Genomic DNA, 20276 nt, shown 5'->3' with positions numbered 1-20276 from the left:
CTGGATCCATAACCTCGGTGCTGCTTATCCTTTCGGGTTGAATGATGGATTACCTAAATGTGGAGACATGTCTAATGTTGTTTTTAATTGTATAAATGGTTAAATGGACCATCCTTCTTTTAATCATCCCGCTAAACGTAAAAATCGATCAAGAGGGCATATGAAAAATGATAGAAAAAAGAATATAGATTTAGAAATCTATTTGAAGGAATTGTGCAAACTATTTGAGTCTAATTGTATGGCTATTATAATAAAATGTTTAAATAAGTTATCAAAAAATAATTTAATAAAATTATTTTGGAATGTAAATAATAAAACACCATATAACTCAAAAATTAAACTGATTTATGATACAGTATGTGTTCTAGCTAGAACTAAAGGTAATTCAAATGATAAAAAGTCAGATAAGACTGTTAATAAGGAGAATAGATTATATATTCCTATAACCTTTATAAGTAAACAAATAGAAGATATAAATTTACCTGGAATTTTAAACCAGGCTGATGTGAAACAGGCCCTTCCTAGTAATTTGAAGTATAAGAATAATCCGATTATAACATATAAATTTTCAAAAATGATTGGAAAAATCATTTTTAATTATAATTTAATACTTAGGAACTTTGACACGGATAGTAATTGGAAACCTATTTGTAAGTGTGACCAATTGTTATCGTTTGTTAATACAATTTATGAACATATTATTACAGGTGATTTAACAATAATTAAGTAGATTGAATTATAGAATATAATGAAAATTGGGGCTAAATTCCGTCTTTCAAATCATCTAAAACCCTCGAATCTGCTTAGGGGTTTAAATAATAATCTCAACATATTTATTGATAATTGGTGCAAAAAAGAGAAAATTAATAAAAAATGTTTCCAGAATCGGTATAATTTCATTATTAATAACGTTAGAAATAAGATAAATAAGAAGACAAATAAGCATGATAATGATGGAGCTTTTTACAATTCTAAGATAAAACAAGCAATTTATAATATAAAGAGGGATTTTGTAATTGTACCCTTTGATAAAGCGAATAATAATTTCGCAATAATTTGTCAGAAGCTTTATTGTGATGTTTTAACAAAGGAGTTTAGTACAACAAATACATATAAAAAGGTTCAAGATGTTAATTATAGTCTATAAACGGAATAGAGGATATATTTTTAAAAAAAATTAATATGAAGGTGGATGATAATAATAAAAATTTTACAATTTTATATTGGACGGCAAAATTTCATAAAAATCCACCGAAACCACGCTTTATTGCGGGGGCAGAATGGTGCCCGACCAGAGTTGCGGCTACTAACTTGTCGTGTATTTTAGGAGAAATCAAAAATAAGCTTGAGGCATATTGTTCGGGAATTAAAAAATTTTCTAAGTTTAATCCATACTGGAGTATTAATAGTTCGCAGCAAGTAATAGACTCTCTTGTTTTAGTTTCAGCCAAAAGAGTGGACTCGTTTGATTTCACTACATTATATACAAATTTACCCATTAATTTAGTATTTGTAAATTTAAAAAAGATTATTAAGAAAGCTTTTCTTTTGTCTAATTTGCCGTTTTTAAAAATTGGTGCGTATAATAAGAAGGCGAGATGGACTAATTATTTTAATAGTACAACTAGCTCAAGATGTTATAGCCTAGATATGATTTTTGATCTACTAGAATCTGTTCTATTTAATACTTATATAAAATTTAATGGCCATCTATATTATCAATGTAATGGAATTCCTATGGGGGGTAATGCCAGTCCAGTTATAGCGGACCTATTTCTAAATTTTTTAGAAAACGATTATATGACGGATAAAATGAATCGAAGTAATATAAAGTACTTTCTCTCAAATAATAAAAGATATTTAGATGACCTTCTGGTGATAAATTGTTCAAATTTTTTAGAGATTGGAAGTAAAATATATCCACCAGAGTTAAGGCTGGAATCCAGTAATGGAAATGGCAAATAAGACCTTTTTCTAGATTTAGAGATTAATGTGGTACCTAATAATACAATAAATTTTAAAATATATAATAAAACAGACTATTTTAATTTTGAAATAGTTAATTTTCCATTTCCAAAAAGTAATATTCATTCAAATATAACATTCATCGTATTTTTCCCAACTATTTAGATATGCAAGAATTTGTACATCGATTTTAGAAATAGATGTATGTTACTTAGCAAGAAGCTAATCATAAGAGGTTTTTCCGCCAATAAACTTGCTTGGCAATTTAAAAATCTTTGTTTTAAGGACAGTCAGCTTTTGCATAAGTATAATAAAAGTTATCAAGATATCTTGAATGATATTCTACGGTGACTGGTTGACGGAATTGGTTTATCTTCCCGGTTGTTGAGGGTTGGATTGCGACACTTGTGGTAAAGATTAGGGTGGAATACTCAGAATTTAATTCTTAGAATTTGAGTGAAAGTGAAATTGTTCCGGGTGGAGGACTAGTGTTATTTATTTGTTTGTATTTAAATGGGTTGAAGTTCGGCTCTCAGTGTTATTTGAAGGTTGGTTAAGAATGTTTGAAAAAAATTTTCTGGGGTATATATTTTTATTTTTTGGATATTTTTGATTTTTTTTATGTTTATTCCATTGGTGGCACGATATTGGGGTGGGCCAGATTATGGCATGGCGCCCTCCAAGGGCCTGTGCAACGAGATTTCAGTACCAAAACCCATTTAGGCGCGGCGTTTTCATCTAATGATCCGCGTTATGCGGCGATTACCTTCTGACGATAATAATTTTTAAGAGTTAAAGTGCTATAGATTGGTTTTGAACCATTGATGTGTGCTTATTGATGCTGAGTTTGCTCTATTTTAGACTTGATTTTCGGAATGTCGGATTGGTTATACTGTTTTGTCCTGGGGAACTGGATGGATGAGTAGGGTCTACACCTTGTTCAAGTGCTCATTTATTTCAGTTACTAAAGTAGGAAGGCAGTTTTTTTTTTTTTTTTTTTTTTTTTTTTTTTTTTTTTTTTTTTTGCCAGGTGATTACCGTAATACACTATATAAAAGAATCATGAATTTTAACAGCCAGAAAGTAATCACACGATTCTACAAGCAGTGAACGTAAAGTGGAATTCACGTAAGTCACAAGACCACCCGACGGTCTACCATCAGCGCTATTGTGCTTTGAAGGAAATGCATAGCAAGTAAATTTATCTCTGGTATCAGAAAGACTAAGGCTTAACTGACTTAAAAGATACTCTTGTAAGCAAATCCCAATATGTTCTGACACGAGCTCATTAAGAACTGAAGACTTTTGGACGATCCCACCGTTAATGTTTAAAGTTAAGCACCTCATTTTGACATTATGGCCAACTGTTGGCACTTTGACCATTTGCGTTAAGCTGAATCTTGGCTGAACGATTATTTAAAAATGTAACGGTTAGATACGTGATTGGTAAAACCAAATGCATCTCCCACAGTAAATTTCTCAGCATAAACTAAAAATGTGTATGCGTATTCCTTTTACTGGTGCCATAGGATCTTTGGATCACTGGCAAAGGGAAGTGGAGCACTTTCCTTTATGATACCCTTGTCTCCTAATCACCAACATTTTTTTCTGTGGTTGGTCACCTGGTTTGGCCTTAAGTTATGAAAGGATTTTAAAACCTCAATATTGGAAGCACAAAGTGTACTTCTTGGCCCCTCCATCTTTCCCCTCATTAATTTTTCCTGGATGGTACACAATGTGCGATTTGTTTAAAGTCAAATCATGCAATTAGGCTTAGATTTTCAAAGGGTATGGCGGAACAACCAAAGTAAGCCAAAGTCAAACCTCCCACCAGCTGTTTTTTAGCACAAAGGACCCTTTTTTTGGACCGGAAACATGCAGGAATTTTATTCTGTATGATTAGAGGACAAATGTAGACATTGGCTTCTTTAGCAATCTTTCCCTCACTGAAAACATTTTAGTTTAGTACAAAAGAAGACGCGTCAATCTGCAAGATAGAAGACAAAATGGCAAGATGATGCCTCTACCAACCCTCCTCAAAAGCTTTTCACCCGAATCACCCAAGGACTCTATCTTCATCATAGGTTGGACCAACTTGGCACTTGGCCCTTTTATATCTTTAGGAATGAGAAGGATTAATATCATAGGCAGCGCAATAGCGCTGCCTAAGTAAAGAGCGATGTTGGCACAATGTATTATTTATTTTATTTCTTTTCCTTTAGACCAGGGCACATCGTATCGAAGGAGTTATCGTAAAAACTTCGAAAATGGCTCATTCAATTGGAAATTGGAGTGGCTTGTGCCCTTTTTAATAGTCAAAAGTGATTGGAAGGCAACGCCCACCTTTCCCCAAACACATCCAATCAAAATTTTGAGATAGCCATTTTGTTAAGCGTAGATTATTTCCAGATAGAAATCATGTTTTTGAGGAGGACACTCCCCCACAACCCTCAGGCAAGGGTTGTAAGTTATGCCCTGGGGGCATACAATATTTTTATGGAAAGCCTTGTCGTAGAAACTTCAAAAAGAGCTCATTCGATTGGAAATTCAAAGGGCTAGTGCCGTTTTTAACAGTCGAAAGTGATTGGAGGGCAACTAACCCCCCTCTCATGCCCACCTTTTCCCCAAACACTTCCAATCAACATTTTGAGATAGCCATTTTGTTCAACGTAGTTGAAAGTTCTGGAAATTAGGTCTTTGAGGATGACAACCCCCCCCCACAAACACATAGCCCTCAGGGCAAGGGTCATAAGTTTTGCCCTGGGGGCACATAAGGTTTTCATAGAAAGCGTTTTCGTAGAAACTTCAAAATGGGTTCACTCGATTGGAAATTGAAATGGGTAGTGCCCTTTTTAATAGTCAAAAGTGATTAGAAGGTAACTATCACCACTTTCATGACCACCATTCCCCCAAACACATCCTATCAATATTTTGAGATAGCCATTTTGTACAACGTTGTTAAAATATCTAGTTATTATATCTTTGAGCAGAAAACTCCTTCCACAGTCTTCACGGAAAGGGGTATAAGTTATCCCATGGGGGAATATAAGGTTTTTATTGAAAGCTTTGTTTGTAAAAACTTCAAAAAGGGCTCATTCAAATCAAAATTCAAAGGGCTAGTGCTCTTTTTAATAGTCTAAAGTGATTGGAGGGCAACTAACCCCCCTCTCACGCCCACCTTTTCCCCAAACACATCCAATAAAATTTCGAGATAAACATTTTGTTCGATGTAGTTGAAAGTTTTGGGAATTATGTCTTTAAGGATGACCCTCCCCCCCACCCCAGCCCTTAGGGGAAGGGTGGTAAGTTATGCCCTGGGGGCATATAAGGTTCTTATAGAAAGTTGTTGTCGTAGAAACTTCTAAAAGAGCTTATTCGATTGGAAATTGAAATGGCTAGTGCCCTTTTTAGTACTCGAAAGTAATTGGAGGGCAACTAATCCCACTCCCAGGCACACCCTCCCATTTGTCCATTATGTTAAAAAACTAAATGTTGCCTTAAGATTAAATTAAAATGCACTGTGTTAATTCTAATTCCAAAGCATTATCTTAATCTCACGCCAACCGTTTCCCCAAACATATACAATCAAAATTTTAAGATAGTCATTTTTTTTTCAACATAGGGCATATGAAGTTTTTATAGAAGGAGCTGTCGTAGAAACTTCAAAAAGGTCTCATTCAGTTGGAAATTGAAAAGGCTAGAGCCCTTTTTGATAGTCTAAGGTGATAGAATATAATTTGTACTTTACTGAAAAAAAATTCTTTTAAATGTTTTCACTTTTACCACTTTAAGAAATCAAAAATTAATCGAGATTTTAAGGTCTAAATATCAGCATATGTGTATTAAACTGACAATGCACATTTTTTTCAGTAAATTCATTTGACTTTTTTCAGTAAAGTACGAATTATATTATTCAAACTATATTTCAGTAAAGTACAAATCATAGGGTTTAGAACCCAACTCAGATTAATTTCTGCTCGTTTTGAGTTTGATTTATTTTAATTTCTATTTGTTTTGGGTTTCATCTATTTATTGATACGGATTTATGGTAGTTGTATGCTTGGTAGATTATTTGATTATATTTTTGTTCATTTTTGGTTTAATGGAGTTCTTCACTTTTTTTTTTAAAAACTTATTTTGTGCAAATATTTGTTTTTATTAATCTTTCTATAAAGATGCTATTTTAAAGGGGCTTAATAGATTCTATCAAGGTTCATGGAATATCTTTCCTCTAAATCAGCTTCAAAAGCAGAAAATTACATGACAAACTAAACTACAATTCAGAAAACACATTGCTCATAAGAATAGATGGCAGCACATATGGGAAAAAATGGTTTACTTCTTGTTGGAAATGCAGTTTGATTCAACTAGCTAAATAACAGGCAGCTTTAATGAAACGTAACTTTCTGAGTCGCAATTTTTTATTCATTAATCAATCCAAAGGTTCAAACTTTCCGTGAAAACAACAGGTATCATGTCATACCACATTTTTTGTAATAAACTAAAACCAGCGGCACAGGGTCAGTTAAAACTGACCCAAATTACTACTAATGGAAGTTGGGTGGCCTTCCTTGAAAATCCATGCTTCGATGATTCAAAATGGTACTTCAACAAACTATAAAGGCTAGTTCAAATGTTACAAAATTGCGCTTTAAAAGTTGTATTTACACATCAGTTTGTGTATCTTCGAATAAAGTTGTATCAAAAGGAAAAAAAGGAACAAAAGAACAGTTTCACTAAAAAAAATTGTAATTCTAAGAAGTGCAGCTGTAGGTTTAATCAGTGTGTTGATCTTTGTTTTGTGTTTATGCTATATAAAAATATACTGTTCAAATACACATCGTCTTCAGTAGCGCAGAATGGCGTTTTAGCCTGAATGAGATCCTAGAGGGTGGGAGCTCCACTTTTTTTTCGTTATTCACGTAAATCTTCAGTTTTGTTTGATTAATTTCTAGCTTTGATTTCTTTAAGGTTTCAGTTGTACATCCATAGTAACTTCAGTTCGTTTTCAGTTTGCATGATTTTGGTCGTTTTTGGTTTTATGTTACTCTTTACTTTTCTTTGAAAAATCTCATTTTTACCTAATATTGGCTAGTTTTTGTTATGTGCTATTTGTGGGAATATTCTGTCATATATATTTTTAAGCTTTTCTTCTTAAGAACTAAAATGTTGGATTGTGATTGAATTTCGAATATAAGCTTTCTAGCTTTCCTAAGGTTCTAACTAAACTCGGTCCGGCCAACCCAGGTTGATACCCTTTAGAAACTGAAGTAGGCGAAACAAACTGCTAATTCCAATTTCTAAGAAATCCAAAGGCGTTCAAAGGCGTTCAAGTACAAATAATGCTCTGTGGCAAGTCTGTCACACCGAAAATACGGTTACATAAGATTCGACAGAGTAATGCCAAAACTTTGAATACTAAAACACTCAAATTATTTAGGAGAAGCAAACAATTGGAGAAACAGATAAAAAAAATTCATATTTTGACAAAATTAATTTTAAATTTTGATTTTGGCTTGTCCTAGGAATATTTTCCTTGGGATATACCGGCCCTGGAAATTTTATCAATCAATTCAGTTGGGAAATTAGATGACTTTATTTTTGGTTATGAAATAAAGGAAGGAGGGGGATGACTCTTTGTATGAAATTCGCATAAACTTCCTTCTGAGCTGGAACAACATTTCAAGTTGTATCACTTAAATAATTATTTAGTTCCAAAAAAACTTTGAAAATCTGTTGGAAGGGATGAGGGGATATCTTCTGGGATACTGTTTCCCTACTTTTATTGTATGTTAAACCACCCCTGGATGCTCAAAAATATCGAAGTGTGATAAATTTAGGTTTGGTTAGCTGGAGGAGGAGCGGAAACTTTGAGGTGATTTATTCCTAGTCACTTTTTTCCTAGTAGTAAAACTGAGTTTTACTACTGATGACGGTCACTGTATATGTGACCGAAATATCTGGTATTTTTTGTGAAAATTATTATACACTGTCTATTAAAAATGATTTTATCCCTATTTTGAACTTTTATCGTCATGGAAAGGCAGTGTGGTCTCCGAAATTATCTATGCCTCGCTCTTTACGCTAAAGTTTTTTATTGTTTAAAAAAATAGAGATGTGAGAAAGTCAAACTTCAACGTAAAGAGAGAGGCGTTAAAGAGGGGACAGCCCCTTTCATATAAGGAATAATTTCTGTTCGTTTTAAGTTTTAACGTCGTTCCTTACTTTCAGCTAAAAAAAACTTGTTTTTTTTATTTAATTTTTGAACGTTTTTGAATAAATGCAGGTTTTGATCTTGGCTCACCGTATATGAATAATTAAAACAAAATTTGCATATTAATTTACTTTTATTTGGTTAAATGGCTTTCTCGAAACTTGTTTAATTTTATTTACGAACGTTTTTGTTTGTAATATACGTAACTTACGAATTAACTTACGTAACGAACTTCTATATTCATATATTTTTAATACGTATATTAGGAGGTTCGCCCCCTAGTCAATACCTTGCTCTTTAAGCTAAAGTTCAAATTTTGTTCCAATTATTTAAAAATGACCCCTTAATCACAAATGCCGTTAATTATAATAAATAGCTCCTATGAAAGTACTAAAAAATCTTTGGCTTAAAGAGCGAGGTATTGACTAGGGGGTGAACCCAATCATATATGTAATATTTTCTGTTCGTTTAAAGTTTTGATGTTGCTGCTGTTGCAGCTGAAAAACTTATTTTTTATATATTTAATTTCTAATCTTTTTTTAAATAATGCTGGGAAGTTCGGCGTCCCCTTCATAGCAATGTCCCTTCCCCCATGAAAAATTTATTCATGGAAAGATCCTCCCACATAACCCCCGCACCACCCCCCCCCCCCACTACCAGAAAAAATTTCCCCTGAAAACGTCTGTATATTTCCCAATAACCAATACTAATGTTAACATTGGGTAAAGTTCATAACTTTCAGCCCTCTCCCCGGGAACTTCGGAGTATTAAGTCATCCTAAAAGACATACCTTATAATATTTTCGAACATGATGAACAAAATGGCTATCTCAAAATTTTGATCGGGTGACATTGGGAAAAAAATAAGCGTGGGAGGGGGTCTAGTTGCCCTCCATTTTTTTGGTCACTTAAAAAGGGCACTAGAAATTTTAATTTCCATTTCAATGAGCCCTCCCACGATATTCTAGGACCACTGGGTCGATACGATTACCCCTGGGAAAAAAAATATGCAAAATTCTGGCAAAAAATGCAAAATTCCACATTTTTGTAGATAGGATCTTGAAACCTCTATAATAGGGTTCTATGATACGGTGAATATGATGGTGTGATTTTCATTAAGGTTCTATAACTTTTAGAGAGTTTTTTCCCCTTTTTTTGAAAATCAGCCAAATTTTCTCAGGCGCGTAACTTTTGATGGGTAGGACTAACCTTGGTTAAAACAATACATTTTAAACCAGCATTCAAATTTAATTGTTCTGGTGGATAAATTGGTATAAAAATTTCAGTTTCTAGAGTTTCTGTTACCATTGAATCATGTTGTTCCTTCCTTGGAGTCCGTTGCCAAGAACTCTTTGACCAAGTTACTGTCACGCTGTGTAAACTTCGTGGGAATAGAAATTAACCAGCTGTATTTCATACTTGGATACTTTGATTCTCGATTTGTATTACCCTTGATACGTACGATGATTTCCCGAATTTATATTACTGAAGGGCATAGACCCTAGAACCCGAGCACTCATTTTAATTTGACCGTCTTCATAAATACGCTTTGAGTCATTGTAATACTTATATAAACTATTCAAAATATATTAATTGTAAATTACTGTGTTAACTGTACAACAAATATTATGAACAAAAAAATATTGATAATTTTCGGTTTTGCTATAAATTTTTCAGTTGGAAATCGTTGACGAATCGAACTTGGCACGGGTTCCAGTGGTTTTCCTGGTTTGACATAGATCAATATCTTCCAAGGCCTCTCTTATCAAGTTATAGCCTTTTCCATGGAAGTGAAATGGTTCATATTTATTACTTTAGACCACGACAAGATGGCAAGACAAAATTGTCTCTTGTTTTTGTTGGTTTCCATGGCGGCATTGAATTAATACGAATCCATTGAAGCAAGGTCTTATTCTGGCTAGTATTACACTTCTTTTAGTTTATAATGCATGGAAAAGAAGGTCTCTTGAATGCCAAGAAAAGACAATGGGAAATCGAGCGGGGTATGTTTTTTTTTTGCTACAAGCTTGAATTTCTACAACAATTCAGTCTTTAGGAAATAATATATTATGAAAATATTTCAGGTCTGAAGCAAATACTTGAAAATCTACTTTACTTGAAAAATGAACACTACTACTACTGCTACTAAAAACCTACCTCAGTACCAAGCTGCCTGAGGCCAACACAGCTGCACACCCTTCATCTCTATCCTAAACTATTCAAAGCCTCCCTCTTTATACCCTCCCAGGAAGTTCCCATTTCCCTTAAACCTTTCCTTACGACATCCTCCCACCGCAACCGAAGACGACCTGCTATCCTTTTAGCCCTATACGGTTGGCCAAAAAGAACGATCGAAAAAAATTCGCCGAGCGTGCCCTAGCCATCTCATCCTCGCTCGAAAAATGAATGGTGACTACTTTTAGCTTTTTAGTTTGATTTTGATTTTGTAGTTTGTTTTTATGCTTCATTTAGGCCTTTATAGGCTGATAAAATTTTTTGTGTATATGCTAGGGTTACATTTTCTGCTATCCTAAGGTAATTTTAAAATGCCAAGAATGATTTTCCATATCATTATGTTATAATTTTTCAAGGGGGAGGGCTCATCTGGTGAATATCGTTCCTTGGGGATATTCCCAACCCTCCCCCATTCTGCACAGGTAAGCTTAGGATTACAATCTTTAATTTAGCACCAGAAATAGCTCTACAATTACATAAAAGCAGTCATCCCATCAGCATATAAGTAGTGACATCCCATTGTGCATTTTTATGCATTGTGCAAATATACTTACTAAATGAAGGAGTGTTAGGGGTTATATCCCCTTTCATATTAATACGAAGGATTCTAGACGGAAATTTGGGCGTAAAAATACTCTTTTTGACACTTCAGTTCCCAGTCCTTCCCACCAAAATATCCACTAGCCTCCTCATTAATATTTGTCATACAAATATAAACTACTATATATCTGGAGCTATCAAACATTCGTGGAAACGAACTGTAAATAAGGAGCGACCCGGCTCAATAGCTGATTTCAAATATATAAGTTTCATTCAGTTTAGTCTTACCCATCAAAGTTTCCGAGCCTAAGAAAATTTGCCTGATTTTCGAGAAAAGAAGGAACATCCATTAAAAGCATAGAATCTTAATGAAAATCACACCTTCAGATTCAGCATGTCAGAGAACTCTATTGTAGAGGTTTCAAGCTCCTATATGCAGAAATGGTAAACTTGTATTTTTTGCCAGAATAAAGATAACTGATGCGTGTTTATTTTTTTTTTCCAGGGGTGATGGTATCGATTCAGTGGTCCTAAAATATCGGGAGAGGGCTAATTCAAACGAAAACATAAAGTTCTAGTGTATTTTTTCAGTGACCAAAAAGACTGGAGCGCAACTAGGCCCCCTCCTACGCCCCTTTTTTCTCAAAATCGTCTGATCAGATTTTTTAGATAGCCATTTGGTTCAACATAGTTGAAAGGCCAAATAACTTTGCCTTTGGAGATATCATGCCCCTCCCCCTACAGCCCCTGGGGAAAGGTCATTAAGTTATAAAATTTGCCCATTGTTTACCTACAGTATTTGTTATTGGGAAGTATGCATACATTTTTGGCTGGGGGGGGGGGTGATTTTATGCTGGGGAGATTTGCCACGGGCAGAATTTTCATAGGAAGGAAGTTTTCATGGGGCGAATTTTTCAGGGGACATTTTTACACTGGGGAAATTTGCCAGAATTCCTATACGAAACGCTTCTTATGTCTTGCTTTCTCTTTGCCGACTCAATTTCACGCGTGGAGATGTTAAGGGCAATGTCGGGGTAAATTTTCACTTGAATTGAATTGTCTAGAAAATACATCCATGGGGGAGGGATATTTTCATGTAGGTGGAGCCAGATTTCCTGGCATTATTTGAAAAACGAACAAAAATTAAACAGTAAAAACAAGTTTTTTCAACTGAAAGTTAGGAGCAACATTAAAAATATAAACGAAAAGAAATTATTACGTATATGAGGGAGTTTTGTCCTTCTCAACACCTCGCTCTTTTCGTTTAAGTTTGAATTTTGTCCTAATTCTTTAAGAACGACTCTTGAGACACAAGGTTCGGTGAATTAGAACAATATGAAGCTTTTTTTTTCAAATTGCTAAAACACTTTAGGGTAGAGTGAGGTCTCGAAGAGGAGCAGTCCCCCTCATATACGTAATAATTTCTGTTCGTTTTAAGGTTTAATGTGGCTTCTTGCTTTCAGTTTAGAAAACTCGTTTTCTTTCATTTAATTACAGTACACACGGCCTACGATAGCCTTGAATTTTGAGGGGATTGCATGTATGTATGTTTAGCTCTCAATGCGCAGCCGCACTACAGGATGGCCTTTGAAACTGACAGGCCATGTAAATAGCTTTTCGACGGTTGTAAGTCTTTTTACCACCGCAAAATTATCGCTTGATAGGACTTTGGCTATAATTGAGTGAAAATTGTTATTTTGCGGGGAAAACGGCAGATCTTCTTTGTCACTTCTTTCTTCTCTCTATATTTTATGACCACTAGTTGTACATGATCACCCGAAGAAAAAAAAATTAAACCTATCCTTTACCCTTCTACCCAGGAAAAACATCAAATTTCGTATTTTTGATTCAAACAGTCGTGACAGGTTTCTAGAAATTCTGATTATTTTGTTGCTATCAAACAGTTCTTGATAAACTGTAAATAAAGAGCAACATGTAATTATAATAGCCAAAGCTCTAAAATACAAAATTTTGATTATAATTGGCAATCAAGGGCCATAAGGCTTCAATGTAATATTTTTATTTCTTTCTCAGAGGGACTTCATATGGAAGGGGGGGGGGAGGTCATCAAACGCCGAAGGGGGCTCATTCGATTATAAATCAGAATTTCTACTGCTCTTTTTTAGAGTGAAAAGGGATTGAAGGGTTACCCCACCCCTCAGAGCCCTTTCTTCCCCCAGTGCATCCGATGAAGATTTTGAGATGGCCATTTTGTTAAAAATAGGCCTAAAGCGTCCAGCGTTGACACCCCCTCCAACCCCTTGGGCAAGGGCTGAACGTTCTACAAGTTGCTCATTGTTAACATATTAAGTTTTTACAAATAAGATGGTCGTATAAATTTCAGAGGGGGCTCCATCGATCGGAAATCAAAAGTTATAGTGCCCTTTTTAAAAGTCAAAAGTGATCGTAGACCAACTAGCCCCCACACCCTTTTACTTGGCCATTTTGCTTGAAATAGTCCACAGAGAAAAAAATATACCTCCGGGGTTGAACTCCCCCCAGACCCCGGTGCAAGGGCTGTAAGTTATGCAAGTTGCCCATTGTTAACTTAGAATTTTTTTTATAGGAAAATCCCAGTATGTTGGATCCTGGGTCTCCCGAAAAAATTTAGGGCATTATGTTTAGTAATGCCCCCACAGCCCGGGGCAAGGATTGTAAATTAAGCAGTTTATCCATTGTTTGAATGCAGGATTTAACCTTAGGAAAATGGCAAATGTTTGATTTCGGGTGTGTCCGAAAAGGCTAAGTGGTATTAAAACTTTGAAGAATAGTGAGGGCTATGTTAAACTAAATCAGAAGACACTATGTGCATCAAATTTATCAAAAAGGAGGATCTGCAATACTTTAAGAACGGCTGAGGTTATTAAGTTGAAACATCCAGGGCATGTTAATGGGATGGTAAAAGGTGGTGGGAGGGCTGCCAGCCCCCTACCCTGCCCTTTTTAGTTGCTCTCCCTCCAAAAAAATTGAAATAGCCATCTTGTTCCAAATAGTCTAAAGGTCAAATAGCTACTACTATGGGAAGAATAAGTTAATGAATGTATCCCAAGTTCGAGATTACCAAGTTGCAATTTTCTCGTACAAATATTTGAATTACCTGCTCGCACCTGCTTTTGAAAATCTTTTTACTTTTGATAGAGACTGTCATGATCATAATACAAGAAAAACTGATAAACTTAACTAATGAGTTTAGGAGTACCACTCGGGCATCTTTTGTAATTTGCCATTATGGTCCCCATGTTTAGAATTTATTGCCCGAGTGTGTGAAAAATACACCTAGTTTTCGGGCTTTCAAGTCACGGGCAAAGAAGTTTCTTTAATCTCCTGAGTGAACTTGATGTGAAATCCGCTCCTGGTTGTCATTCTATTTAAGGTATTTCCCGATTTTCTTTGCCGTTATTCTTTTTTTCTATCCTTTTCTTGTCTTTTCCTCTTTCCCTTTTTTCTTTCTTCCTTCTTCAGTTGAGTTCCTTGTGTGTCGAGTAGCTCGGTATGAATGGGGTTTTAATTAGCTGAGACTGATAACCTCACTTGCCCTTTCAAGCTTCTTGCCTTTCTTGGCAGGCAAAATGCGAATAGTGTTTGTTTTCTTTTTTCATGTATATCTCATATCTTATCTCAAAATAGGAGCTAATAAATTGCCATTCGCTTTCGCGAGGAAACATGCAAATAAAGTGAAATAAAAAAATCAGTGAAAGATTTACCTATGGACTATATCCAACTACCAAATATTTTTGTTAGAAAGTTTTTTCCTTCTTCTATCCTTCTTCAAGTTTTGAAAAGAATCCTTCTTCAAGTTTTCAGCAAAGGATACAAAAAGTGCAGACACTTTTCGGATCTATGCGCAAATCCATGTAGAAGTGATACAAAATAAGTATCAAGACAGAGTCTAAGATCCGATATAGTTTTGCTTCAAACCATCCTTGTTTACGGATGTAAAACTGGGTCAATGAAACAACAAAATGTCCAAGAAAAAAACTTCGTATTTGTTTTATTGTATTCACGTATTCATTCGATTGTTTATAATAGCATACACTTTATCGTTTTCAATGATTTAGTCTTTTAACGGAAAAATCTTTCAGTAGCAGAAGCCGATATTTGGGACCCATGGGGAAGACCTGGGGGAGGAGCACCTGTAATTCTTCCTGCAGACAAGTTTATTGGAATGAATAAATCAAAATCCAAACCCGAGCTAAGCCCTACAGAAAAGCTATATAAGGAACAAGTGAGATCGTCGAGTGGTAATGACAAATCAAAGGGTGAGCTTAGATCAGCTAAAAGTGGTAAATTATTGTATGAATTGTCAGATTCATCTGAAAATTATGACGAGTCTATGAAATCAACATCAAACGAGGCATATAGCTCTTTGGACGTGTAAGCAATCCTCTTATTATGTCTTATATTTTGTTTTATCTTTGTGTCTTGTATCTATTTGAAAATTCATGTCTTATTTTTATTTCTTATTTCATATCACGTCTTATATCTTATGTTTTTATGACAACTGATATTACTTTCTTGGATTCGATCATTGAGAATTTTGAGTACCAGTCAGTCCAGCAGTTTAACAGGGGTTATAACGATGGAGATATTTAACATTCTTTGGATAGTGGGTTAAACAAAGGAAGACATATTTTCATAATTGCCACATAATTTGTTGGATGTAATCTTCCAACTCATTACTTTGCTTATGCGGTCCATTTTTTTTTTCTCTTGGCCACTTAACTAATTATTCTAGAAAATATTTTCAGAAATAATACTGAAAAATTTATCACTAGTTAGAAATTACTTATGTAATTAATATTATAACAATAAATTCCGTATTATTTGGGGGTGAAAGATTTTTTTTTGCGCTGCTAAGGCACAGAGGTAAAATGTCGTTCTATATTTAGGCTATCTTTAGCCCTAAAAACCGCGTTGAACCGTGTACAGTTTGCTCAAAATGCTGGAGGTGTATTTGCTGCACAAAGTTCCCCCTCGTTTTTGGGACAAAAAAAACAAAACAAAAACAAACGCTTTTGGGATTTTCACACAGTCATCGCTCGTGAACGGAAGACACATCAATACTTCGATTGAGTTATGGATAAACACTATTTGTTAAAAATTTTTTTTTTCGTCAGCGGGTCTGCGGTTTGGTAATAGCCTGCCATCGAAATTCAAATACTTTTTTTTCCAGCATAGGGAAGGGGAAGGGTTCAAATTCAAATATTGTACTTTTCTACCCGTATGTTTTAAATAATGTGGAAAAAAGGCAAAAGAAACAGCCTCAACTTTATCAAGTCATCAACTGGGCTTTTACTTAGTTTCACCGCCTCTTTTCAAGAATTCCTCACTTGGGAATCTGTTCTTTAATAATTTGTCCGAGTTTCAAAGCTGCTTAATGGAAAAATAGGAAAGTAATTTTGGAATGCATCTTCCTCCGTGCCTTCTTCATTTTTCCATTAGGCACTTTTTCCTTTCAGCAAACCGTTTCTCTTCTTTCTTCTTGAATTTGTCAATTGCCTGACGAAAGAGAGGAAGGAAATGCTACAAAAATATGTATTATTTAATGACAAATTAAATTTAAAAAAAAAACAAGTTTTTTTAACCAAAAGTAAGGAGCGACATTAAAACTTAAAACGAACAGAAATTATTCCGTATATGAAAGAAGCTGTCCCCTCCTCAACGCCTCGCTCATTACGTTAAAGTTTTTTATTGTTTTCAAAAATAGAGTCGTTAGAAAGAGTCAAACTTCAGCGTAAAGAGCGAGGCATTGAGGAAGGAACAGCCCCTTTCATATATGGAATAATTTCTGTTCGTTTTAAGTTTTAATGTCGCTCCTTGCTTTCAGTTAAAAAAACTTGTTTTTTTTATTTAATTTCTGAACGTTTTTAAATTAACACAGGTTCTGATTTTGGCTCACCGTACATGAATAATTAAAACAAAATTTGCATATTAATTTACTTTTTTTTGGCTAAATGGATTTCTCGAAAGTTGTTTAGTTTTATTTACGAACTTTTTATTAGCTCTTTATGCTAAAGTTCAAAATTTTTTCCAATTTTTTTAAGAATAACCCCTTAGTCACAAGGGCCGTTAATTAGAATAAATAGCTCTTGTGAAAGTACTAAAAAACTTTAGCGTAAAGAGCGAGGTATTGACTAGGGGGCGAACCCAATCATTTACGTAATAATTTCTGTTCGTTTTAAGTTTTGGTGTTGAAAGTTTTTCAATTTAAAATTTTTTCAGTTGAAAACTTTCTGATCGTTTTTTTAAAATAAGGCTGGGAAATCTGGCGCCCCTTCATAGCAATGTCCCTTCCCCCATTAAAAATTCCTCCTTGAAAAGATCCTGCGACGTAGTCCCCGATCCAACACCCTCCCCCCACTACCAGAAGAAATCCCCCCTGACAAAGTCTGTATACTTCTCAATAACCAATGCTATATGTAAAGATTTGGCAAATCTCATAACTTGCAGCCCTTCTCTCGGGGACTGTGGGTGATTAAGTCATCCTCAAAGACATAGCTATTATATTTTTCGACCATGCTGAATAAAATGGCTATCTCAAAATTTTGATCAGGTGACTTTGGAAAAAAAAAATGAGCGTGGGAGGGGGCCTTGTTGCCCTCCATTTTTTGTCACTTAAAAAAGGCACTAGAACTTTTAATTTCCGTTCTAATGAGCCCTCCTGCAACATTTTAGGACCACTGGATCAATAATATCACCCCTGGGAAAAAAAAAAAAAAAAAAAAAAAAAAACAAATAAACACTCATCCGTGATCTTTCTTCTGGCAAAAAATGCAAAATTCCACATTTTTGTAGATAGGAGCATGAAACCTCTACAGTAGGGTTCTCTAATACGCTGAATCTGATCGTGTGATTTTCATTAAGGTTATTTAGCTTTTAGGGGGTGTTTACCCCTTTTTTCAAAAATCAGGCAAATTTTCTCAGGCGCATAACATTTGATAGGTAAGACTAAACTTGATGAAACGTATATATTTGAAATCAACATCAAAATCTGATTCTTTTGATGTATTTATTGGTATCAAAATTCCGCTTTTTAGAGTTTTGGTTACTATTAAGCCGGGTCGCTCCTTACTTACAGTTCGTTACCACGAACTGTTTGATAAGATGTTGCAATTTTGTACTGTTTGAGTTTATTTTCAATTTTTTTTTAACTTTCCCAACATAGACTTTTTCACAAAAACAAAGTATTGAATTTACACTACTTTGTACGTTTTTTGGAATTAATTAAAAAACTTTCCGAAAAAGAAGTTTTTCAATGAAAATTAATGAGCCGGGTCGCTCCTTACTTACTGTTCGTTACCAAGAACTGTTTGATATGGAAGGTATCGCGGATAAGCATAAATATCATAAATTATATTGGCGATAAAAGAATATGGAGACTTCGGGATTTAAGATGATCATAGGCAGCGCAATTGCTTTAACATATTGCTTCAACGTATACATTGCTTCAAAATATCTTTTTTTTTGCCAGGCTACTTCGAAAGGAAGGAGTTGTCGTAAAAACTTTGGAAGAAGCTCATTTGATTTAAAACGATATGTTCTAGAGCCTTTTTAAGAGTAAAAAGTAATTCGAAGAGGATCTGACCCCCTCACCCCCTTTTTAGCTTTCTACCTCCCCTAAACCCCGAAAGAAAAAGCCTCCAATCCCGTCAAACATCAAGACTAAAATTTTGAAATATCCATTTTGTTTAAAATGGTCGAAAGTTCTAATAGCCTATTCCTTGGGGATGAAACGACCCCCCACAGCCCAAGTGGCTAGGGCTGTGAATTATGCAACTATTTAATTCATTATATATGAATATTAATTTAAAAAAACAAAGTTTTTCCGAGGGAAGTAAAGAGCGAAGTTGAAACTTAAAACGGACAAAAGTTATCACTTCACAGCCTATTTAATATATATTAATATAACTAGTAAAAATAAACCAACTAATTATTTTTCCCTATGCTTTATGATTATACTAAACTAGTGCTTTACTGAAAATACAAAAGTCAAGTATATAAAACAGGATTATTGATTTGAGTGTCAAAACTAAGTATATATTATGAATAAATTAGGCGGACCTATAAATGTTTTTATAGTATCACACCGATTTTGTCGTCAGCAAATTTCAGTATACAATTAAAATTATCTTAAAACGTAGGCATAAAACTGAATATTTTTTAATAACCCTAAAGTGATTGCACAGCATACAGAAATATTGGATTGATTTATCAAGCATCGTTTTGCTCTCACCAGCTATAATGCCAATAGTGGGTAATATACAGTCTTAAATTGTAAGAAATATGGTTTAGTGTCACTTGAAATGAAGATCAAATAAGACATAATATGAACTCTGGAAGTCCAATTATTTCTCTCTATACAAGAGTGAGTTTCAAGCTATGATACAAATTCTAAAGCTGGTCTATAGTCCTAATACGATCAAGATGGCTTTACTTCGAACTTGTGTACAAACTAATCATGACATGTCCTTTTAAGAACCAAAACGAGAGCCAGTCATTGAACTGAGCCATTGTGCAGAAGTGATACCAAATTAAACGTAAAAAAGTAAAGATAATCCTAAAATGGATTGTTGCTTTATCTTATTCAATAAAAAAAACAAGTTTTTTTTAACTCAAATTATGGAACGACGCTAAGACTTAAAACGAACAGAAATTATTCTGTATATGGAAGAGGATGTCCCCTCCTCAACGCCTTGCTCTTTACGCTAAAGTTTTTTATTGTTTTAAAAAATAGAGTTGGAGAAAGTCAAACTTTAGCGTAAAGAGCGAGGTGTTGAGGAGGGGACAGCCCCTTTCACATACGGAATAATTTCTGTTCGTTTTAAGTTTTAACGTCATTCCTTACTTTCAGTTAAAAATAACTTGTTTTTTCTTATTTAATTTTTGAACATTTTTGAATTAATGCGGGTTTTGATTTTGGCTCACCGTACATGAATAATTAAAGCGAAATTTGTATATTAATTTTAATTTTATTTGGTTAAATGGCTTTCTCGAAACTTCATTTTTCTCGAGACTTTCATTTTTTCAAATGAAACGTGCCTTTTCCAATGAAATGATCAAAAAAGGTGATTTTAAAACCTAGGCAAGAGCAAAAAATAAGGGGGCAAGGACATCCCTTCTCCTCAATTACCGCCGTTAGAACTAGTGCACAGGCTTCATCACAGAGTGAAGTTTGAAGATTCAATTCAAAACTGTTAATCAATACGTTTAATTTTTGGTAGATGTTTAGTTGAAAAGTTTTTAGTTTTAGTTAATTTGTTTTCGCAATAATCTTTTTCTTTTAATATGACTAGTTCATTTATGAAACTTACTAAGAGGGTCTG

At 34.4% G+C, this 20276-nt stretch overlaps 1 protein-coding gene across 2 annotated transcripts in view; it reads left to right on the top strand.

Moving 5' to 3' along the window:
• Window positions 1-20276, top strand: part of LOC148946836 (uncharacterized) — a 131555-nt gene that overhangs the window by 27596 nt on the left and 83683 nt on the right. Inside the window, exons 1-2 of one of the 2 annotated variants that reach the window (XM_089096642.1) lie at window positions 10452-10587; window positions 15036-15327. In XM_089096642.1, the coding sequence (XP_088952768.1) occupies window positions 10581-10587; window positions 15036-15327 (299 nt within the window). In that variant the 5' untranslated portion in view covers window positions 10452-10580. Of the gene's footprint in view, window positions 1-10451; window positions 10588-15035; window positions 15328-20276 lie in introns of those variants that run through there. The other variant, XM_089096643.1, reaches the window with a different exon arrangement.

This window comes from Artemia sp. Qi Xiang Cuo, chromosome 11 (genome assembly GCF_049724085.1).
Source record: "Artemia sp. Qi Xiang Cuo chromosome 11, ASM4972408v1, whole genome shotgun sequence".
NCBI lineage: Eukaryota > Metazoa > Arthropoda > Branchiopoda > Anostraca > Artemiidae > Artemia > Artemia sp. Qi Xiang Cuo.
Note: the sequence above shows the minus strand (reverse complement) of the source record. Positions and strands in the feature narration are given on the sequence as shown.